This window comes from Corvus hawaiiensis, chromosome 3, assembly GCF_020740725.1.
Source record: "Corvus hawaiiensis isolate bCorHaw1 chromosome 3, bCorHaw1.pri.cur, whole genome shotgun sequence".
Lineage (NCBI taxonomy): Eukaryota > Metazoa > Chordata > Aves > Passeriformes > Corvidae > Corvus > Corvus hawaiiensis.
The window spans coordinates 120,858,282-120,881,502 of record NC_063215.1 but is presented as its reverse complement, the minus strand read 5'-3'; the positions used below and the strand labels follow the sequence as shown (position 1 = coordinate 120,881,502).

Below are 23,221 nucleotides of genomic sequence, written 5' to 3'. Positions count from 1 at the left end.
CAGCTCTTAATTCTGGTGGTTTTCTTGGTTTCAAATCTGCTGGTTCTCCTGTCCAAAGCACAGGAGTTTGTTCTCAGTGTTGCTGCTCCGAGTCAGTCACAGAGAGCGCGCAGTCAGCGTGTGGGATGTCCGGGACGCAGCTCATGGAATGGGTTTTATTTCCCAGCACTGGGATTGGGATGGCTTCCTTCAGGCTGGTTGGGATGCAGTGACTGTGTGATGGCCCCCTCAGAGACAGCGTGGGGGGTCATCTCTGGGCCTCGGGGACCCAGAAGGACAGTCCCAGAACCAGCCTTCTGCAGACGGGCAGCATCCCAATGCTCAAACACCATCAGGAATGTCTGGCATGTTCTGTGGCTGACGTGTGCCCTTTTGGGCTGCCAGCTTCCGGGGGAGTCCTTGAGCTCAGAAGTCCCACACTGAGGAGCTCCTTCCTGGCTGGCAGAGCTGTACAGCCCCGGCTCCCGGATCCTGTGTGCCGTGATGCACTTCCTTGGAGCCTTCAGAAGATTTTGGACTCGGGCATGCTGGAACCTCCCAGGAGCCTCTTCCCTGGGAAAGGGATCGTTAGGGATATGTGCTGTGCTTGTGCCCGTTCGAAATCCGTTTGTTTTGGGGCACTGCGTCCGGGAGCTGCCAAAGCCACGCAGGACTGGCTGGAGGCATTAGAAGGCACCAAATCCAACGCCCGAGAAGTAATTAGGAGGAACCTGAGAGCAGTGGTGATGGAATAAGTGGTGAACTTAATCTGAGTGGCAAACCTTTACTGCTCCTTAAAATGACTTCATGGCTTTTTGTTCTGCTCCTTGTTACGTGGAATTCGAGCTTTTTTAAGGAACCTTGGCCACAGACCAGACAAGATGCCTTTGTTTCCTTTCAGCTGGGCTTGGCAGCTGACTTTGTGTGGGAGGAAGAGGTCAGGCAGTGAAAGAGAGGGGAGAGGTGTGGAGGTGACTGTAAATTGTCCTGCTGGGATTTGGGGCTGGAGAGGAAGCCCTGCTTAGTGTGAACAATGGCATTACGATGGCTAATTTTGGCTTTGCATAAACCGGCGGTGACCCTGCAGCAGTCGTGGTGGCAGCGGCCACTCCTCCCAAATTGTCCTGATTGAGTAGGCTCGCAGAGAAAGAGAGGCAAGTATTAAAACACTGGGGTTTAGCAGCAGAGTGGTTGTACTCCTGGAGCTGGCTTTGTGCAAGTTCAGCAGTCCTTGGAGGAGAGTGCCATTTAAAATGTGTCTGCTCCGTGTCCCACGTCAGCTGGTGGGAAAGGCGATGTCACTGCCATGGGAAGAGCAGGAGGGAGACGCCGAAACTGAGTCTTGCCTTGTTCCGTGATGTGAGGGAAGCTGGACCTGCTGAGTGATTCACACATGGAGCACGATGGTCCCTCTGGGCTCTGTGGCATTGTAGGCAGCTCTAAGCGTTGTGCTTTGGTCCAGGGTCTCCAAAGTCTGTGTAGGATCCCAATCTCAGAGGTCTGACCCTTTGTAAAATCCAGTCACCTTTTAGGTGGGTTTGAGTCCTTGGTGTGTTCGGGTCCTGTTGGGCCGGGCTGGGGGTGCAGGCAGCTCCTGCCACTGGGTGTTTTGGCTCGTGGAGCTTTAACTGAGGCCTGGCCCCTCATTTCACACTGGGATGCACGGAATGTGTGCCAGGGGTTGTGTAATGTTGATGCCGTAGCAAACCCTTGAATTCTGTGGCACCTTTCTCTTCAGAGCCCCGCGTGGCACCTGGAGAAGCTCCGTGTGCCACGCACAGTTTGTGTCCCGTTTGTCTCCTTCAGCCACGTCCCACCGTGTGTTTCAGGTGCTGCAGACTGGAGAGCAGGCGGGAATTGGCACCAGTACGGCCAAGCCAGGAGAACTGGGCCTTCCAGCAGCAGCCTTGCTGGGCTGCCCCACATCGGCCGCCTCGGCCACGGGAGGCTTGGGCTCCCAGCAGGACCCGCCTGAGCGCTCCACGTCCCCTGAGGGGCTCGGTCCCGAGGCCGGCAGCGCTGCTGGAGAGGGTGAGGAGGGAGCAGCGGGACATGGGGACCTGGCTGCCGGTGAGGAAGGCTCCGAGCAGCTCATCTCAGCTTCTGGCGCCGGAGCAGCGCCCCGCAGGCAGGGACAGCGGCAGGGAAGTGTCCCAGGTACGGCAGTGGGATGTGTCCCTGTCTGCCCCAGCCAGAGCCATGCCCGTGTGCACCTTCTCCTGCACCTCTGGCACTGGCCTTGGAGTGTGGTGGCCCTTATTCCTTTTTTCTCTCTTTGTCTCTTTCTTCCTTTGGACTCCGTTTCCCCCCCAGGCCGCTCACCCAGACAGGGAAGGGCGTGCTGGGCGCTGATCCTGGTCGGGGGCGCCGTGAGGGAAAGTTTCCTCACTGCTGTGCCCACCGAGGCCCTGGCGTAGTCTGAGCCTCATCTAGAGAGGTTTAATGTGAACCTGCTTCATCAGAGGAGTCACTTCTGGTTCGGGCTGGTTTCCATCTCCCTCAGAGCTGGTGCACAACAGCTGATCCATTTCCAAACTGGGATTCAGCAGTGTGGGTGGATTTGGAAAACCCCTCGATTCCGCTGCATCCCCATTCCCCAGCAGGCAAGGGAGTTGGGTTTGTTGCACATCCCTGCTCCACAAATTCAGACGCAAGGCCCTGGTGCGGCTCCTGTGGGGCACAAACCTGAGGTGATTCAGTCCCAGTGAAACCCCATGACAGAGCCAAGCAGGAGTGCTGGGGGCTGTGCAGAGGCTGGTTAATTTAAACCTAAGGTGAATTTTATGGAAAACTGGGCATTTCTGTAGCAATCCCAATTTGTTACGGCACTGGCTGGTCCACTAACTGTTGGCAGTCTGTGAAAAGCCGAGCAGCGCGTCTGTGTCACCCCAGTTCAGCCTCTCAGAGCCTCCAGGCGAGCATTCCTGCTCAAAGGTTTCCAAAATGGGTGCAGTAGGAGCCTCTTGGGGTGCACTTTTTTTAGCCTAAGAGGTGTTTTCTCTGGCTTCTCTGTTTGATTCCTCCAGAGCTGATTTGGTCAGGTAGCTGGTCTCTGTGCCAGCGTGGTTTCTGAGGAATTCACGGTTTGTCCCCAAACCCCGAAGGCTGCAGCCTCCCTGGACTCCCCCTTGTGAGAGGAGCATGGAAGGACAGGGGCCGTGGGCAGGGAAGCCCACAGACAAGGGGAATAGAGGGATGGAGGGATGGATGCTCCCTCACACAGGGTGAATAGTGTGGGTAAGCTTGGTTTCATTCCCTACGCTGTGATCTACTCCATAGTGCTGCTAGTGTTTTGAGAAGAATAATTACTGGTTTTATATCTTTGATGCATTATTTTTTGTTGTTGTTACAGGGGCAAAGCCTGGCCTGAGCAGCTGGCGGGCTCACAGGGAGGGGAGCAGTGCCGAGCTCCCGGTCCCTGCTGGTGCCGAGGAGGAGGCGAAGCCGAGCGTTCCCGACACGCGGCAGGAGCAGGATGGGGATGCCCAGACTCCGGAGGGCTCCCTGCTGCCACCCCTGAGCCCTCCTGCAGCCCAGGAGGAGCCCTTGGACAGCTCAGCACCACACAGGTACCACTTCCCTGTTTCCTGGATCAGCTGGGCTGGTCGGGGCACCAGAGCTCACACAAAGTTCTCCCCTGTCCTTTAGTACCTTGTCCCTGTGCTGGGCGTTCAGGGGCTTCGGGCACCTCACTGGGGTCAGAGCTGCCAAGCGAAGGATTTGTCGTTAAGGTGCAGATGGATGTTCTTTAAATGTACACAAATCTTATTCCAGTGACTCTACTTGGGTAAAACTTCCAGGGGATTGAACTGTTGGAGCATTTTGTTTGGAAATAGAGTCAGAGAGAAGGAGGACAGTGCGCTGCAGACACAGGGCCTGTCCTCTGCTGCCAGGTGACAGCGGCAGGATTTTGTGGCCAGCAAGTGCAGCGCCAGGGCGTCGGCTGTAAGTCCATCCCAGCCGGATTTTCGGCCCCGCAACGCCCTCATGAGACAGGGAAGTGCATCCCTGTCCCGGCAGGGCCGTGCCCGCCGTGAGATGGTGCGCGGGTCGCCCTGGAGGGCTGGCAGGGCTTTAGTGGGACATCATGCAGAGGAAACGGCACTTTTAGCCCTGGAGAACAAGTGCTCCTGCAGAATGAATTGTCCTCTTTTGCCAGTTGGTTGGGTTTTCCCGTCTTGGTTGTTTGAGTGTTTAAATCTGGTTAAGGCCTGTTCTCCCCGCGTTCCTGGGCGCCTTGTCCTGGCGGTGCTGACGTCAGTACTGGTTCGGGTGTTAACCGGTGACACCTGAGCAGAAACTGGGGGCCAGCAGCAGACACTTCTGCAACTTTAGCCTTTCCATTTGCATCGGGCTGTTGCTTGCTATGGAAACATCCTCTGATTTACATGTAAATAGCTTCCCCCCAGTTTTCCCTTTGTATCCCACCTGTTAATCACAGCAGAGCGAGAGGAGTCAGAGCTGAGCGCCGGCAGTTTAACCTTGCGTTCCCTCCCCGGCGAGGCCTCGCCTCGCTGTGCAGCGCCTGATGAGACATGGAGCAGCTCTCGAGGCCCGGGGAAATTATACACAAGGTTTGAGCGCCTGCATTGTCCCCGGGGCACGGCTGGAACCGCGGCGCAGAGCTCTCCTCCCATTATGCCAAGCTGAATGCCTCCGCTTCTCAAGGCCGTGGAAGTGGGATCACCACTGCTTGCTGGTGCTGCAGAAAAGATACAGATTTTAATTTGCTTTACCTGAAAATGAAAAGGCAGATCAACCGGCAGGAGTGGAGGAGCAGCCGTTCCCTCGTTGCGCTCACGGCCGCGTGGGCTTTCCAAGGCACCTGGAATGCGGCGTGCATGCCCGAGCCTTGCAAAACAAATGAGCCAAAAATCTTGTGGAAAGGCTTGCAAGCGATTAGCACGTGAATTTCAATTGTACAAGTCACCCAGACCATGGGAATGCAGCTTCCTTTGCTCTGTCACACTACGGATTCACAACATGCGATGTCCCTCCAGCCCCCGTGGTTTTCTCTTGTGAAATTCCTGCGCTGACTGAAGACATGTGCTGAAATTTCCCAAATTCTGTGTATTTGTTGCCTTAAGTTGAAATGCGTGTAGCTTGGGCTCTCCCACTGCAGCAGTGTCGCTGTGGCATCGGAAGGAAGCACTGATCCTACGCTTCTGGTGAATTATCTGAAATGAGTACGAGGGACGGTGTTGAAAAGAGCAGAGACCGTGGCTGACTCCAGAGGCAAAACTAGTCCTTGTTGTGTGCCAGGAAGCCACAAGTTTTCATCTTTGGAGCAAATGTCTCTCCTGTCTTACTGCAGAGATGCCAGTCTGTTTTTTTTCAGGAATTTTGGGTTTTTTTCCCTGCAGTGAACTGTTGGCAACAGGGAGGGAGATGTTGTTGGGAAAGGTGATTGAGCAGAAGGTTTGCATCTGGTTGCCGGTCACAGTAGGGTGCTGCAGCTTCGCTGCCTTGGTTATTAAAACCGGTGATGGGTGGGAAGTAGCGTCGGTGTTCCGGCGGCTGCGGGCGGGGGCACCCCTGCCTTCTCACACCCCGCCCCGCGGGAAGAGCCCGGGAGGGGTTTCTGCCAGCAGCCCCCCGGCACACGGGGGCTCGCTGCGCTTGTGAAGGCTCCTGGCCTCCCCTCCCTTGGAGCTGCTGATCCGAGGGGAAAGGCTCCGTGTCCTCTTACCATTCCCTGCAGCACCCGGCCCTTTCTTTGAGGGCTTAAACCCGGGGGGCGGGCGGCGGGGGGAGAGGGTCTCTGAGAATTAGCGTGGAGAAAGATGATGACTATTTTAAGGCCTGAGCTGAGGGGGTGGAAAAAGGCAGAGCTTATGCCTGTGCTGCTTCAGCTGCATTGAGGAGGACTTAGCACAGATGGATTGTGCATTACAAAATGTAACACATAATTCAAGCTGTCAGCTTAATCAGACTGTTTCCAGGAAGCAACCTGTAAAAGAGAAGGACCTCTTGTTTGCTGACCTCTGATCCGTAGCCTGCTGCAGATTGTCATACATTTTGTTTTTCTTTATGTTGGTGTCCCTTCCTTCCCCTTCCCTTTTTATTATTGTATCCCTCTCGAGTGGCACCCTGGAAGGACCACCCAGCGGGAGGAAAACAATGGGAAACGAGCCGGCCGCTGGAATACAGGGTTTGTAAGGCTGGGGGAAAAGAGAAAGCACTGTTTAACTGCCTATGTGATCTCCCTGGCATTGTTTTGCTTATTAAATGTCTAGGAAACTCGACTAAAGGCACGGCGGCCCCCACTTAATTGTTCGCTGTTGCCCAACACTCGGAGGGAAAACACAGCTTTGGGCACAGCTCAGCACGAGTGTGCAAATGCTGCGAGTTTTTGTGCACAGAGCTTCTCCCTGGAGGCAAAGCGAGCCGGGGTTAGCTGCGGAAACATGTCAGCTCCTGCATGTGGGGAAAAGAAAGAGAACTCTTTTGCCCCAGCTGGGGTGTTCATAGCTGGCCGAGACCTGGGCTGGGAGCCCCACAAAGCGGCAGCGGGGACCTGAATAGCCATTTACACCTCTGTCCCGGGATTAGCCTGCGGCATTGTTTCAGTGGTTAAGTCCTCATTTGCATCATTATAGAGGTGCAGCCTCATCAAAACCCCTCTGAGGTCCCAGGGCTGTCCCCATACCTGTAGGTGGTCACCAGATTTGTTTCGCTTGTGGAGGTGAAGGAATTAAAGTGCTCGCCACGGGGGTAATTTCCATGCGGCCGCTCAGCCCGGGCTGATTTTTGGATGGTTTGTTTGCTCGTGTGCTTTTTTTTTTTCTTCCCCCCCGCCCCCCTTCCTACAGAGCTCAGAAACGTGGTTTTTGCTGTTTGCTTTGGAAAGCTCAAACGAGGCTGTTTGTTTGTCCAGGGGGTGCGATGGGAATGCACTGACAAGCCCCGTCATCACCCCTCGGGTCACTGCCAGCCCTGTCTGTCTGTCCGCAGGCCCGGCGGGATGCTGGCCGAGCTCTCGGAGCTCTGCCGTGCGCTGCAGCTCCTGGAGGACCTGGTGGAGACGACGAGCCCCCAGCACCGCGCGCTGTACCAGGGCCAGCCCTCGGGGACAGCGGAGCTGCCCAGGTGAGTGGAGCCCGGGTGGCAAGTGGCCCGTGCCAGAAAAATGGAGTAAATACAGTAAGAGAGCAAAGGGAATCACCAGAACCGGGGTGTTGTCAAAACCAGTGGCAGAGAGCCCCGGCTGTCCCTCCTCAGCCTCCGGACCCCTAGGTACGAGAACTGGGAGTTGTTGGTAGCTGTACTGACAGTGATGCACAGCCTCCACACACTTGGTGACAGGAGGATTCCTCGGGAGTTAGGAAGAGGGGCCCCAAACAGGCCTGTCCCCCGGCCTGCCACTGGAGGGGACGTGCTCAGCTTCCCTCTCCCTGGGAGGCTGCACCTGGCACGTCCCAAGTGCTGAGCGCGACCTCCCTGTCCCGTCCCACATCTGTCACCGAGCACCACGGATGTTTGTCCCTCTGGCTGTCCCCTGGCTGTCCCCTGGCTGTCCCGTCTCCAGCCTGGGATGGGCTGTGCTCACGGGGCCCGTCCCCCCTGCTTTGTGTTGCAGTGCTCACGGTGAGGTCGGCGAGCTGACTCAGGGCGACCTCGAGGTGATCGAGGCCGTGGTGCTCCGGCAGCTCCTGCTCGTGTCCCGGCGCACGCGGAGCGGGAGCCTCCCGCTGGAGAACACCGGCGGGGCCGCGGGCAGAGCGGGGCACGAGGAGCACACCAGGTATGGGAGACACCAGGTATGGGAGACGCAGAACCCGCTGGGGGTGAGGAGCATCCTCCTCTCTGCCCCCGGATCCGTGCCGCCCCTCTGGCACGGAGGCCACCGGGCCCGCACCTCGTGGCACTCGGAATGGGAGCGTTCGGGAGTTAATTTATTTCCCTCCCATTCCCCAGTGGGGACTTCTGCTCCACAGGGCAGCCTGGGGGCCCCCCCAGCCCATCCAGTCCGCAGTGTCTCCCACCCCAGGCCCCTCTGGCAGGCAGGGAATTGCAGGAACTCCAGACACCTCTCAGCCAGTCATTGCCGGGGCCTGCAATGAGTCTCAGGCACGTAAGGAGGGGAAATGTAATTTTGAGAAGGAAATTACTTTGTGTGAGACAGAAGATGCACGTGGCCTTTAAAAACAACAAAGTGCAGTTATTTAAAATGGGCTTTTTTTTCCCCGTGCATATGCCACAAGGACAAGTGAGAATTACTTTTTTTTTTTTAGGTCTCTTTAACCCAGAAATGAAAACAATTTCCACTCTGTCTTGCTTAGCTTCTGTCTAGACCTCCCTCCCCGTCGCAGGCTCCGCAGTGCTCAAGTGCTGGCAGGATCGGGGCACTTGTGAGCGCTGTAGAAGGGTCTCTGTGCCGGTACCTGCCTCTCCTGCAAGGCTGATACGCCTGCGAGCACCAATATCTCCTTGTGTCTCCTGAATGGTTTCTTAGGGACAAACACTCGTGGAGTTAATTGGAATTCACTGCTCTGAAACTTCACTGGAGCAACAGCAAAAACAAACATCTTTGGCAAACAAAAGGATTGCAGGATTGAGATTTTCTATGTTAAAAGACACCTTCTTTTATTTATTTTTTTTTTCCTTTCCCCTTTTTATTCTTTCTGAGCAAAAAACAAGCCTGAGGCAGTGGGTGCCCAGCTGTGCCCCAGGGAGTGAGCAATGCCACGGTGCTGAGACAGGGGTTGTGTCTTTAGATCCTGAGCCTCAGGACAGGGCAGGCATCATGATGATGATGATGGTGGTGGTCACTGCTGCCCATCTCCCCCACATTAGCAGAAGTTGCAAGTGGCTTCTTACATTTTCCTCTTTGAACATTTTTAAAAGGGAAAGTGGGAATTAAGGCCCAAATGGGTGGTGGCTTTTCATGTGGATGGGGTGTCCCACTGACGGTGCCGGTTTGTTCCCCAGGGACACGGACGCGCTGCGGACTCGCCTGAGCCACCACGGCTTGTTCCTGAAGCAGCGCCAGGTTCGGCTCCCGGAGCGGGTGGCAGAGATGTTTGAGCAGCTGCTGGCTTCGGGAGAGGAGGCACAGGACGGCCAGGTGGGCACCAGCACCGGAGACTCCTCAGCACCGCTACGGCTGTGCCCTGGCAGGGTGTGGCTTTCAGGGCAAGGACGGGCAGTCTGTGGTTAATCAGCCCTGGGGCCCCAGGAACAGATGTCCAGTGCTTAATCCCAAAGGAAAAGGGGCTTTTTAAGGTCCCCACCCTTCACCCCAGTGAGGCATTGGAATGAGCTCACCCCTTTGCTCTGGTGCGAACCATCACAAGGCTCCTATCTTTCTGTGACTTTTTATCATTAATGATGTATTTTTACTTTTTTTTAAGCAGAGTGGGGTTCGGTGCTGAAGACAGAGAGCATTTTATAAATGGTGGCGCACTCATGGTTTCTCGAAGCTAATGCAAAAGGTCATAGCCAACTCTTTAAATAAATAAATGAAATTGGCATTCCAGAGGCTGCGAGTGCCTCAGCCTCTTCCTGTGTTGTTAAACAACTGCTCTACCAAACGGTGAGAGAGTTAGGGTAGAACATCAAGTAGATTTTACAGACTCAAGTCCATGTTTCTGTCCCAAAACGGGCCCCAGAGCAGCACCCTAGAAGTAAGGTAATGGAACATCTAACAGAAACACCTTGGAAGCAGATTGCCCCGGGGAGTGTGGATTAGCCTAAATGTGCGTTGGAAAACACTCGAGGGGGACAATAATGGAGCTGTGGCTGTTTTTGTTTTGAGTCTCAGGTGGTGCTGGGAGAGGCCCTTCTGGGAGAGCGGCGTCGGGATGGGTCACCTGTCCAGAGCGATGAATCCTCGCGCAGCCTGCCATTGATCCCGACCAACGGCGGGGAAGGAAAGCAGCTGGAAAGCAGAGAACCAGGTAACGGGCGTTCCAGCTCCAGGTGCCTGCTCTGGACATAGGGGTGTTCTGTCCAAATCCCCGGGGGCCTGTGCTATAGCCACTGTGATGGATCTGGGGGGGATTTTCCTAAATATCTCAGTATCCCTTGAGATTCTGGTTCCTTCCCAAACTAAGTAATGCCTGCAGTGGCAGGTTTTTCTGCGGGAGAGGAAAAGGCCAAGCCCTGTGGCCGCTATAAAATGGATCTGTGAGTTCCGTGTGCACGTTTACAAAACATCTCCCGTTTAGGAACTGGGGGATGCATTTGCTGCCTTTCCTGACAAAGCCGGACCACAGAAGGAATTGCCCAAACGAAAGGGTACGTGCAGGGCCATTTCCCAGCTCAGGAGGTGCCGGTGTGTGGGAGAGCCCAGCTCATTCCTTCACACAGGGAGGGAATACATTATTCCAGTGACGGCAGCTCGCTCACCCTGCTCCTGGAGCACCCCTTCCATCAGAGTCTGGCAGCAGCAGGCAATTAGGCTGCCGTGCTCTTTGCACAGCAAATGCAAACAGGCTGGTCCAGGCTCCGAAATCCACGCCACTCTTGCGTGCAGAGGCGACCGGACTTTGATTTAAGCTAATTTCCTGCAGTGGGTCTGGCACACGCCGCCGCCGCCAGGCCTTGCTGCAGGTTGTTTGTTTCCCAAATCCATCGGGTCTTCAATTCCTCAAGACATTTGGTTGGCTTGTCCTTCTGTGAGGAAGCTACAGAGGCAGGGTGGCAAGTTCCCAGTGGGCGCTGCTTTTGAGAGCGGTAATGGATAGTTTAGATCAATAAACAAGAGATAACAAAACTGGGAAATTAAAGGGAGTAGGGCTTAAAAGCAAGCAAACCAGTCTGATGGCTGCCGCTTTGAAATGGTTTCATTACGGCGTGTTCACATCCAGAAGTCACAGGCTGGAGTGAAGATGAGAGCGGGGAAGAAAGCGTGGTGGGAAAGATTCCCATTACAGGTGGAAGGGGTGGCTGCATATTAACCTCGGGCCCAGCATTGACTGGGTTATATAATCACACCCTGGGGCTCAGTGCCGGGGGCGGCTTCAGAGGGAGCAAATTCAGCCGCTCGCACCGAGCGCAGATTAAACGTCAGATCACAGGGTCCACGCTCACGTTGGCAGAAACAAAGGTGGGGAGCAGCAGCGCCTCTTTAATTCCTTGTAATCATGTTCCACATGCACCCTGTGTGAACAGCCTCTCCTTGAGCCCACCGCGGCCCGCTGTCGGTGCTACCGGGGTCAGTCTCCACGGGGAAGATCCAGTAATTATATGGCCAACTACAGAGGTTGCTGGTTCGATTCTTTCCATGAGTAATGGACCGGGGATCATTAGAATAAGCGTGGGGCAGATCCCTGCCGGACGGGAGCTGTGCCTGTGCCAGCCAGGAGCCTCCTCTCTGCCTCCTGTACCAAAGCTCCCCCAGCCACTGCCATCACTGAGACTTCCCGACCTCTCCTGGCTCTCTCACGGAGCAGACGTGCAAGTGCTAATGCTTCCTATGTGTAAAAATGCCAAGAAGCTCCTCAGCCAAGCCCAGTAACTCCAGTTCCAACCCGTCCCTTGCGAGGGAGCTGTCTCTGCCGTTCCTCTGTCTCCAGAAGAGAGGCTTCTCACACCTCACTTGAAAGCCAAGCAGCTCCTTTCAGACACGATTCATCCTCAGCCCTCATCCTCAGCCTGTGCTCCTCTGCGGGCTCCTTGTTCCCCTCCCCTCCTCTCCCTGCCAGGCAGCTGCTCGTTCCCTTTTATCGTCACCATTTGCTGTGGCCCCAGGGCTCTGGAATCGTTCGGGCCTAAAATAGAAGCCACATCTCTGCATGTTGGCTTTTGGGCTCAAACAACTTGTTTTGAGGGGTTTAGATGAACTGGTATTTGATGTCCATCCGTACGTGATTATTTTGCCGTGTGACTTTTTCTGAGCTTAAGGGATACAGATTTGGGGTGGTTCTTATTTCAGTAGCTGCTGCATTTTTAAAGTGCTGGTTTGAAACACCAGAAGCCTTTTGGGGCTTGATGGACTTCACTGTGAGAGATGTGTGGATACACCTCCAAACAGTCTTCAGGATGGCTCTCCTGGAGATTCGGTTTATTTTTCTTTTACTTCCGTTACATAAAAAGAGAACCAAAACATTTATTTACTTGAATATTCTGTAAATATTCCAGAAGTATTTGTGTTGGTTCTCTAACACCCTGTCTGGAGCTCGTGGAAGGCTGGCTGCGGATAATGGGCTTTAAAGGGATTGTACCTGGTGCACGGCTCGCCCAGAGAGGAGCTGGCTGATAACAGCAATCTCCTGAGATACCAGGCTATGTGAGGATACAGGGGGAGATCTGGGCTCGTTCTCAGCTCCTCCATGGATGCTTTGTTTTTTATCGGGGCAGACACGTAAAAGCGGCTGTTCCTGTGGTAGGCGAATAATGCGAGATTAAAAAGGATAAAACCCATTATTTCTTGTTTTGCTGGATGACTGTTTAAGAGTCTCATTTATGAGTAGGAAATTGCTGATTTCATTGAAGGGGCAGGTTTGTTAAATCTTTAACAAAACCAGATTCTCTCTCTCCCCTTCACTCGTGGCTTTGATTTGAGCAGGCGTTGAGGCTGTAGAGGATTTGAATAAAAATGGCGTAACCGCTCCACTCGTTGGGCTCTGCTTTTACAACAGCTGGAACGTCACCCCCAGCCGCTCCCCGGGTATAAAATCTCCAGTGTAGGAATAAGGAGGAAAAGCCCTCTTAAGAAGAAAAAATTAGCCTTTCTTTATATATCATACAGGAGCATGAAAGAGCACGAGCTGGATTCTGCTTCCCTTTTTGGGCCACCTTCAATGAGCCAACCATCCTGCCACCGCTTTTCCCATGCCCACGTGTCCTTCCCGGCGAGGTCCTCCTTTGAGGATTCCGAGGCGCTGCTTGCAGTGCACCAATCAAGGCATTAATAAATCTCACTCAACTTTTTGCTCTGTTGGATATCATCTGATATGTTTGGGATGGAGAAAATTCCTCGGGACAGCGCTGGGTTGGACACTGCACTTAAGTCCGGCTGGATGACGCCCTCCGGTAGCTCATGTTGGACACTTAAGTTCCTAAAAGACCTCGGAGTCTTTCTAGAGTTGTGAATTCTGGGTGGAAATTCTTCGCCCGTCTTTAAAGCAGAGGCAGCCTCAATGTGGACAGAAAAACTGAATGGTCCCGGGCTGGGACATTGGTGACAGCAGGGCTTGGTTATCGTTGCAGTGCTATAGATAAAAACATATATATAAAAAATATATATGCAAAGCAGCCTTTTAGAGTGGGATTTGTGCTTGAGCATCGTGTGCTTTGGAAACTAATACAAAGATGAGCAATTGTCTGACTCCAGTGAATGAATCCATTTGCCTCTTTTTTTTTTTTTTTTTAAATCAATCTTTACAGAATGGAAATGAGATCCACAGAGCAGAGGGAAAGGGAAGAAAGGAAAGTGTGGATAAAAGGTTTTGAAATAGTTGGGTGTTTGGCTGTTTAAGTCATAAAAATCTCAGGATAAGTGTTTAGTTCGATTTTTATTGGATTTGTTATTTTACAGAATTTATTTATTATTGTCTAATAATTTATCTAATTCAAGAGAATGGCTGAAAACAACTGAGGTATCAAATAATATTGACGGAACTGTAACATTCCAAAATAATCTACATTTAAGGGGAAGGAGAACAAAAACAACCTTTCTGATTAATGTAAATGGGAACCTGGAAAGTTCACAGTCCCTGTTTTTCCTGCACAGGCTGGGATCGCAGCCACAACAGTCCCAAAGGAAGTGACAGCCTGGAAGCGCATTCGGGAAGCAGCTCCTTGTCGGATGGAAGTGCTCCTCCCTTCTCCAGGTAAAGCTGTAACACTGGGAATGATTCCATGAGGGAGAAGCCCCGACAGAAAAGGGCTGAAGCTCCCCCGATTTATTGTTTTACCTGGACCGGGGTTAAGGTTGGTGTTTCCGTAATCAAACACTGCAGGTTTGGAACACCTCAGGTCATGAGCTCCTCCTGCGTCCATGACGCGGATTTTTAGGCTGCTGTGGGGGAGGCCAGTCCCAATTCTGCAATTGCTGTTAAACTCATAGAATTTCTGTGATTCAAGCACAGTAAATGCGAGCTGTAAGCCAGCATCGATGACTGGCGCTCCTGCTTTTGTGTGGGATTAATTCTTACCCCCTTAGGTTCAATTGTTTTCTCTTTTTATATTTTCTGGAACTTTGAGAATGATGAGCCAAGTTACCCTGCCTTGTGCTATGAAATGCAAGGGTGTTCCTGTAGATGAGTTTCTGAAATGTTACATTTTAGCCCTTCCCTGAGGCCCGGGACAGCAGGAGGAGCAGGACGGGGCCCTGAGGACTTACTCGCAGGATCAGTGCAGCTGAATAAAATGTGTAACTTAAAATTAACTATTTTTTATTTGAAATAAAAGCTCTCCAAGCTAAACCCCATTGCTGCTGCACTGCTGTGTCACGGTGCCTGTGGCCACTTCTGCCTTGGTTAGATGCTGTACAATTTTTTTTGCCTTTTTTCCCCCTATTTTTCCAATTTTGACTTGTAACAGATTTCAGATACTTCCCTCTGGTCTCTGTAATTCCGGGCCTCTTCGGTGCTCAGCAGCAGCACAGGGATACGTGCAGGGATACGTGCTGATGCTGCTTTAAAAAGCCACCGTAACAAACCTCTAAGTCAGCGTAAGAGTCAGTTTTTGCAAATGGCTCAGGCCCAGCCTTCCCAGCGCGGGGTTTGGGAGCAGCCCTCGGTGCTGGCTGCCCGGAGTGCGGCACAGGGAGGAGGAAGAGGCAGAGCTGTTTGCAGCCATGCCGTGCCATGCTGTGCCGTGCCGCGGCTCCTCGGCGCTGCAGCTCCGCTCCCGGCAGCCACTCCTCGGGCTTTATTGCTTTCACAAGTGGTCTCAAACCCACTACTTGAGAATAAACATCCCTGCGAGCTCGGCCGTGGCACTTTATAAATTCTCCTTTGCCGCGTTTTGTCACTGAGCTGATGAGTGACCTCGGCGCGGACCCCGCCGGACCGGAATAAAAACCGTGGCTCCTCTGATGTCCCCCAGACAATAATTATCATGTGCCAGTTAAGCCCAAACTACAGCTGAGGGATTTTACTTTAAAGCGGAGGCTCGGGCGCAAAAATGCATTTATAGCTCTTTGTCTGGCACCTCATTATGTGTGGGCCTGATTCATTAAGTAATTGGTTTGCAGTTGTTTACATGAGTATTAAGGCTTTCTATTCAGCAGCCTTTGAGATACACATTGTGCAAATGTTGCATGTTATGAATGCGGAATGAGGGGCCGGGGCCCGGCCCTATTGGCTAAACACTGCGCGCTGTTGAAAAGCAAGAGAAAGAGATTGGGTGCTGCTTTGCATAGCAATGACTTTCTTAATAAGCTTTACAGATTGATACACACAAGCTATAAAAGATGCAAAGAGATACTCTTAGCACATTTATCCATGCTCGTTTCACTATTATGGGCCTGGAGAAGGGAAGAATTGAGGGCTTTCATACTCGGGTTTTCAGTGCGTGTCTTCAGTGCATGAGACTTAATAGAATCCGATGTTTATTGTATTATAAATCATGGGGAAGTAGGCAGATCTGCAACAGTTTATTATTAAAGATTCTTTCAATGTAAATCTTTTTCTGCCATTGTATTTCCTACAGCAAAATCATTTTGTGGTTGAGTGGGGATGAAAGGCATAATGTACGACGGAGTGAGTCTTAATAGGAAGCTGCTCTCCGAGTAAAGACCACTTGTTCCCTTTTGTTCGGCGGTGCATGCCAGAGCTTCCTCTTCTCCCGCAAATGCCGCCTGCTCTACCTCCAGCGAGAGAACTGCTTTTCCCTGGCTCCTTTACTTTCCCCGGGGGATATTTCCACGCACGGAGATGCACCTTTGGGTGGGGTGTTGGGGTGGGTGCTGCAGCAGGAGAGGGGGCGTTAGATTGCACGGTCCTGGCGGGGGAGGAGGTTATCAGAAGTCAGGGCCGAGGCTGCCGGCGAGCGCAGGCGGGTGGGCAGCGATGTGTGTGGCATTCCGGGGGGCTGTAGCGATGGATGCAGCCAGTGGAGGTCACTCGCTTTCTGGGAATTCCCCATTTCGGATGCGAGCGTTTTATTTTCCTTTGACTTGTTTGCGCTGTCTCGTTTCCAAGTAATCTGGAGATTAAAGGTGCGTTATCAGCTGAGAACCAAAGCCCGCTTTGGATTTGTCAGGACACCAACACGGTGTAAAGTATTTTAAACTTTAATTAATCTGCTGGGAGGACTCTGGGGGGGGTCTCTGAAGGCCGGTTTTCAGCCCTGTTGCCCAACACAGCTGTAGTGACATGCAAATAGAAGTTGGCAGAGTCGAATTCATCTCTTAATCATTCCTGGGCCCGTTGGCTTTGGCCATCGGGGGGCACTCGGGCTCTGCGCATCCCCCGCTCCCCCCTTCCCGAGCCAGTCCCAGGCACCGAAAACTCCGCTGTGCTCTGAGGAGACATCCCAGGGCTTCGGGGCTGGCAGTGCTCAGGACACGCACAAACGCCGTTTCCCTTGGAATTCCAGGGAAAGTGGCACCGTGCGGGTCCGGATTCCAGGGACGTGCACCCAGAAACCAGCCAGGATCCGATGGTTTTATCTCCCTGATGTACTCCCAGTTGTCAAATGGCTTCTGTAAGAAGCTGGCTGAAAATTCCAGCGGGATTCTCCGCCGCTCCAGCTGTTTGCGTGAGCTTTGTCTCCTTCGGCTGCACCCGCAGCTGCCGCAGAAGCAGCGCTGTTGGGGTGGCGATGCCCTGCCGGGTTTGTGGGGAGAGGCACCAACATCTGCCGGCCGAGCACAGAGGGAACAGTGGGCGTTTTGGCACTGCCCCTGCTCTCCCGCACAGCTTCCTCGCAGCGCTGTGATGCATCTTTGTGCCAGTGGGGGTTTTTTTCTGCAGCGTGGTGAATCTAAACAGAGAGCAGTCTTAGACACAGCTCGATAGAAATCTTTGTGTCCTGACATAAGGGTCATCCTACTCGCAGTGTAATTACTGAAATTCAGTGTTATTACTCCAGCTCTGGCATGATGAATGGACTTTTGAGTTTATACTGCCGATGTAACGCTGTGCAGAATATGTACTGTAGATGCTTGGTTTTCCAGGGCGGGGAAATCCCTTGGCATTTAGGGTATCCCAAATTTTTTGGGTGTCTTTTCTCTTGACACTAAAACAGAGAAGTTCAACAGGTGCTTTAGCAAAAAGACACTCAGGCCACGGTAAAGGTTTTCTGCTGTTTTCCAGTGAGCCCCCTTGATTAACTTGGTTCTTGTTGTGCTGGCATTTTCCTCTTAATATTAATTTTCTTTATAGAGGGAAAAATATTTTCCTGGAGCTTTTTCATTTCTTACTGTTGCAGCATCTTCGGTACAAAAAGCCTGTTTCATCAGAGAAACGGAGAGATTAAAAGGCCCTTTGAAGTGAAACTGGTTTGGGTTTTTTCTTTGTCAGAGCCTGGGTTCAGTTTGGAATTATTTTCGGGAAGAAGCAAATGTGTAAATGGATATCGGAGGGTCACGGCGGGGGATTAGTGGAGGCGCTGGGACCGGCCTGGCTCCATTTATGCCCCGAAATGTCTCGGCGGAGGTCTGTGCCCATTGTGTGCTCCCACTGCCAGGGGAGCGCTGCCGCAGCCGGGGCTGCGAGCGCAGCTGCTGTGCGGCGCAGAGGTGTGCCGCTGCATCTCCCAGCTTTGCCTAACGCTGCACACCTGATCCTGGACTTCATTCCCTGCAGCGTTTTCCAGGCTTGGCCTGGGGGAGCTGCCGTTTCCCCTCTGGCCTTTCCGATGTGCTCGCTCCGTTTTCAGTATCTGCCCAGCATTTCCCTGTGTGGCAGCTCTCCTGCCGAGCCTTTGCTGCCACCCTGTCCCCATCTCCCTCTCCGGGGATGGCTGTGTTTGGCTCTGGGCTCCTTGGGGAGTGAGCCCCATTCCACGCATGGTGGATTAGTCCTGGGGAGATGAACCCCAGGGAACGGATGGTGTTTGGTAGAACACAAACATCTCTCTCCCTGCTCTCCTGCCAGCTTTGATCTTTCTCTTCATGGGAAGCTGGGGTGGGTGGCAGTGGGAAGGTCTCCAGATCTTCCTGCAGCCGCGGTGGTCCTTTCTCCGCAGATCCTTCAGCTGGGTCTGGAGGACCAAGCCCTGGAGACCTGGTCAGTCGTCCCTGGTCATCCCTCAGCACCGGACCCAAAGCACTGACCCGCTGGTGTTTGTTGTGGGGTTGAACCACGGAGAGCAGTGGGACAGACCTGACAAACTTGGTTGTCAAATGGCTTTTGTGAGAAGCTAACTGAAAACCCCAGGAATCCCACGCTCCCTTCCCAGCAGCAGGCCGGGCTGTGGCCGAGGGGAAGCGGTGGCTGCTGCCCCCTGATCGGCTCCTCGGCTGCTTGAAATGGCTCCTGTGCCAGCATCCGCAGGAGGAACCCCCACCAGCTGCAGCTCAGCAACAAGTGCTTCTGTGCTCCACAACACAGGGAAAAACAGCGCAGCCTCTTGAGCACATTTTGATGGGCTGAGCCTGGGATGCTTGGAGCACCTCCTGGGAAGTGCTGAGGGCCAGGAGATCTGGCCAAAGGGAGCGGGTGCTAGGGGTGTTCAGCGTACTGCAGGATCCGCCCGGAGGCCCCGGCTTCAAATCCTCTCTGGGTAGCCTGTCGAGTGAATGTCTTTGAAAGAGAAGTGAGACTGTGAGGCAGTGCGGGGTTTTGCTCGGAATAAAAGGGAAAGGCGGTGGGATGGCGCACTAAAGGAATGTTGGAGAAACCTTTGAAGCCCACCGGTTTAAGGTTTTTACTGAACAAGGTAATAACGAGTTACAGCACTGTTAGTACTCTGCTAGGGCTGTCACTTGGTACTGGCATTTCTGCCTTGGTGGAACTGGGGCTGTGTTTAATAATCTGGGAACTTCTGTCTGCAAAGCGGGAGCCTTTGGAGAGGAAACGGGATTTAAGCAGTGGGAGCTTTCTCTGGGTGAAAAGGAAAAGTGGCTGCACCACTGGTAGCTGCAGTGTGTGAAGCTTCACGTGTGGCTTTCCAGCTGCAATCCCAAATTCTGACTGAATACTGAGGGTAATGCAAGCAAGGAATCATCCCTGCTTTTTTTTGTCTCCTCCACAAATGCCTCCACAATAGTGGAATATTTGCAGCTCCCCACTTTAGGCACTTTTGTATTGGCTGCCGTGTTTCTAAATGACATGCAGCAAATCAGAGCCATTTCAGAGAGTCCTGTTGTGACCAAGGTCACAGCTTCAAACCGCACCTTGACATTGGCTTATATTTCACTGGTTGGCCCAGTGATGTCCCAAATATCTCCTGTTTGATCTTCCTTATTAAAATCAGCTGAAGCTTTATTTTTGGAGCTTCTTGCAGGACTGCTGCTGTAACAGTTAATTCTCCCCCGTGTTTGCCCCTGTGCGATTATTCCCCAGCCCCAACACAATGCACGCGCTGCACACAAAAGATCAAAATGATTCCAGCTTGTTTGAGAGATTCAAAAGGGCCTGTGATGCTCCAGACACAAGAGCGGCCATTTAGCAGAGCAGGCTCGGGCTGCACACACATCAAGGTAGATCAAAGGCAGCAGAGATTGCACATTTCCATGGGGCCGGGGCACAGCGCCGGGATCCGGAGGAGCACACAGGGAGGAGGCGCAGGGAGCAGCACCGGGGGGGGTTTATTTTTGTTTGGATTTTGTCTCCCCGTACTTTGCGTGCTCTGAAGGGCGGCAGCAGCTCGACAGGGCCCTGCTCCTCTGCACCTTAGCTCGGTGCTGGCGTAAATCAGTGCGGCTAACAGGGAACGATGCCAGGAACAGCTGGACCAGTGTCCCTGCTGTACATGAATTTCTCCACCTTTTAGGTGAAGAAGCGCATGATTAAATAGTTATTTGGGGGGGAGGGAAGTAATTACAGAAGTTCCCGGGTTGTTGTTTTTTTAAACCATTCCGCAGTATTTTTTTTTTAAGTCGCTTACGTTTTTTTAATTGCAGACATTGTGCTGATTATTTGAAATCTTTTACAGGACTGAATTGCGGAAGGAACCAGTAACTGTCATAAGATCCAAAGGTAAGAGACGAATGTTGCGCTGCGGAAAATTAGTGTCTTTCTAGTGTAATTTATACTGTAGAAGCCCTCCCAGAACCACGTTAGGACCTGTGTAAAGTACAGACGAGGGAAAGCATGGAACGTCCCTGACTCAACGTGGGAGCCAGCAGGGAGCTGAGGAGGACAGATCCAGGGCACAGAGGACGTGTTTGTGGGGTGGGTGGTGTGGAACCCAGAGTCGGGATCTTTGCAGGGTTTAATCAAACGCCACTGAACAGCAGGTGGAGGGAACGTGGAGAAGGAGAAACCTGAGGGTTCCTCAGTATTCCCTGTGACGTGGGTGCAGCTGGACGGTTTTGTCTGTGGCCAGGTTGGTTTTGTTCTGAATTGGTGTCTGGGCCCTGCGTGTTTTCGCTCCCCACACACTCCAGTTTCCCCTTCACCCCCTGCAAGGCCCGTTGGGGCCCACAGCCGCCTCTAACGGAGCCTCCTGCCAGCAGGGCAGCGCTAGCAGCCAGGAGCTCCGCCTGGAGCCCTGCTCGGGGTGCCCGGCAGTCTGGAATGGCCTGGTTTTAGAGGCATGGCATGGAACTGAGGTACAGATGCCATCAAGGACGGCTGCTTTGGTGGCACTTGAAAGGCTCTCGCGTCCCCGGCCCCTTTCCTCAGAGCCGTTCGGCGTGGCAGCGAGCGCGGGGCTCGCTCTGATGTTCCCGGTGGAGCGCAGCTCCGCGGCCTGGGGGGCCGGGGATGGAGGATGAAAGATGCAGCTGCTGCATTTGTAGATAAGGTGTTTATGGAGCTGGTGCCGTCAGAGGCACCAAAGTGCCTCAAATGCGAGCCACAGCCTCTGTGAGTGTGACAGCCTTCCTCCTCCTGCTGTCCCTGGCCGAGCCCTGGGCCTCGTCCCGGGCACTGCGGCTCCCACGCTGCCTTTGGACAGCCAGCAGCCTCTGGAATGGGTGGGAACAGAGAGCACGGCTCTGTCAGCCACTGTGGCCTTCACTGCGTGTGCCACGCATCCCGTTCTGTTCTATCCGTGGGTCAAATGAACTCACATCTCCAGAAATCTCTTCAGGCACTCTGAACTGCCGTGGGATTCTGCTGCTGTCAGTGAAAGGGTTTGCTGATTCCCAGAGCCTAAGGTTAAAGCTACAAGATCAGGCCTGCCTGGACCTGATCTGATCTCAAAGTGGTGGTTTTTCACACGTGACGTCATTGCCGTTTTTGTGCCAACTCTGCGATGTCACGGCCTGCTGGTGACTTCATCGCAGGGTCAAGTAGTGGGAGAAAGGGGAAGAGACTAGACAAAGCTGCGATTCAGGCAGCAGCTGGTCAAGTAAATTGCTTGGAGTGGAAATGTTCTGCCCGGCTACCTTGCGGCACAATGGAGTGGGAGCACTGAATGAGGCCGCTGTCCGGGCACAGCCGCTTCGCTGCCGGACACCGCGCTGGACACGCACACCTGGGGCCGGGGCTCCCAGCTCCCACTCCTGGGTCGGCCTCGGGAGAGCTGTCCCGTGCTCACGTCCGTGACAAACGGCATCGCCACGGAAAAGGTTTTACAGCTCTGCTTTCTGTCTCCCCACCCGCAGCGTTCTGGGGCGAGTCTGATGACAGCAGCTCCGAGCTTGAGGCTGCTCTGCGCCCACAGACCCACAGCACAGGTTCAGACGACTTTGGTGACTTCTACGATTGAGATTCTGGCACTGGCTCTTGGGAAGAAACAAACTCTTCTTTTCTTTTACACGGTGAGCGTGCCGCGGGCCGAAGCGCTGCTCGTCCCTTCATTGGCAAAGAAAATTAAATACCAAATAAACATGATGGGTCCCATACATCTCGTGTGTGTGCTCTCTCTCTGACGTGCAAGTGTCTTCCTGCCCCCTGACAGTCCCCTCCTGAGGCTCATCTGCATCCCAGTATTGGGACTCCTCCAGCGCTAGACGGGGTTTGGGAAGAAGCAGACAAGCATTGTGGGTATGCAGACAGGCGCTGCTGGGGCGGGCTGGCACGTTTGATCTTTTATCTTCTTCTGCAACAGATCAAGAAGAAGAAATGCATAAAATGCCCATTTGTAATTCAGCACATTTTGGAACAGAGCAGCATTTACATGCGGCGAGCCCCAGTGCTTTCCTGCTTTTCTCTGCTTTGTGAAATCCGTGGTGGCGTTGCTGCGTGGACATCACAGTAATTGGATGACTCTAGGAGCTTCATGCATTTTTAATTTTCTTCTTTTCATTCCTTTTATCTAAAATTAAGTTCATTAAACATGAGATTTTCTTTGGGAGGGAGAAACCAGGGGACATATTAAAAAAAAGCTGTTCATAATGACGACAAGTTCAAAAGCAGAAAGCAGCACCCCAATTAAGCCATGCTGTGCTGCAGCCCCGCATCTCCCAACACGGGCACCAATCTCTGCACCCCATCCCTCAAAACCCCGCTAGAAATGGGAACAGCGTTCAGTTTAATGTGAGGAACGCGTAGGCTGAGAGCTCAGCAGCACAAAGCGAATTGCAGAAGGCTTGGAACCGAGCAGGAGCCCTGGGCACAGCCGGCTGCTGTGGGTTTCAGTCTGCCGTCAGTGAGGGTGCAGCCTGGAATGTTCTGGGAACCGGGCAGTCTGCTGCACCGAGGATGGAGCTGGGTGAGTCTGTGACCAGGGCTGGCATCCTGGGACACATCCTGGGCTCGACTAAGGGACTAAAGCCGGACTTTACTGAGGGCTTTAACGTCCTTTTCACCACACCAACCCCCCCCTGTCCTGTGGGACTGCTGTCCCCAGAGAAAGCCCTGCGCTGTAGGGTGGGCACGTTGCTCAGGGGCTGGGAGGTGCGTGCAGAGGAGGAGCAGCAGCCCCGCTGGACAAGTCCAGCAGCCCGCGCTTCCGAGGAACATTGCCTGAGCTGCGCGGTTGTCTTCGCAGCTCTAAGCCCTTCCCCAGTGACTCCGGGCTGCCGATGTCAGCCTGCTTTCTGTCTGCTGCATGACACCAGGCTGCGGGGCTTTCCGTCGCCGCAGTCCGGCTCAGCCCCAGACAGCGGCCCGTGACAGGTGACAGATGGCTGCGGAGCCGTGCGCAGGCGATCTCTGCCTCTCGGCGTCGGAGCAATAGCCGAGTTCCTTCGCAGCGTTATTTATGATACTCTTACTGTGCACAGACTCATTAGATGCAAAACATCCTGCCAGTCAACTTCCCCGTGCTCCTTCACAGCTGTCACGCCGCC

At 53.4% G+C, this 23,221-nt stretch overlaps 1 protein-coding gene across 4 annotated transcripts in view; it reads left to right on the top strand.

Moving 5' to 3' along the window:
- The window catches only part of KIZ (kizuna centrosomal protein), a 28,113-nt gene extending 6,281 nt beyond the window's left edge, over positions 1–21,832 (top strand). For 2 of the 4 annotated variants that reach the window (XM_048298043.1, XM_048298042.1), the window contains exons 5-13: positions 1,809–2,136; positions 3,332–3,548; positions 6,934–7,068; positions 7,559–7,723; positions 8,911–9,046; positions 9,737–9,878; positions 13,658–13,757; positions 19,975–20,018; positions 21,593–21,832. In XM_048298043.1, coding sequence (XP_048154000.1) covers positions 1,809–2,136; positions 3,332–3,548; positions 6,934–7,068; positions 7,559–7,723; positions 8,911–9,046; positions 9,737–9,878; positions 13,658–13,757; positions 19,975–20,018; positions 21,593–21,696 — 1,371 coding nt within the window. In that variant the 3' untranslated portion in view covers positions 21,697–21,832. The remainder of the gene's footprint in view (positions 1–1,808; positions 2,137–3,331; positions 3,549–6,933; positions 7,069–7,558; positions 7,724–8,910; positions 9,047–9,736; positions 9,879–13,657; positions 13,758–19,974; positions 20,019–21,592) is intronic. The other 2 variants (XM_048298045.1, XM_048298044.1) reach the window with 2 other exon arrangements.
- Positions 21,833–23,221: the final 1,389 nt, after the last annotated feature.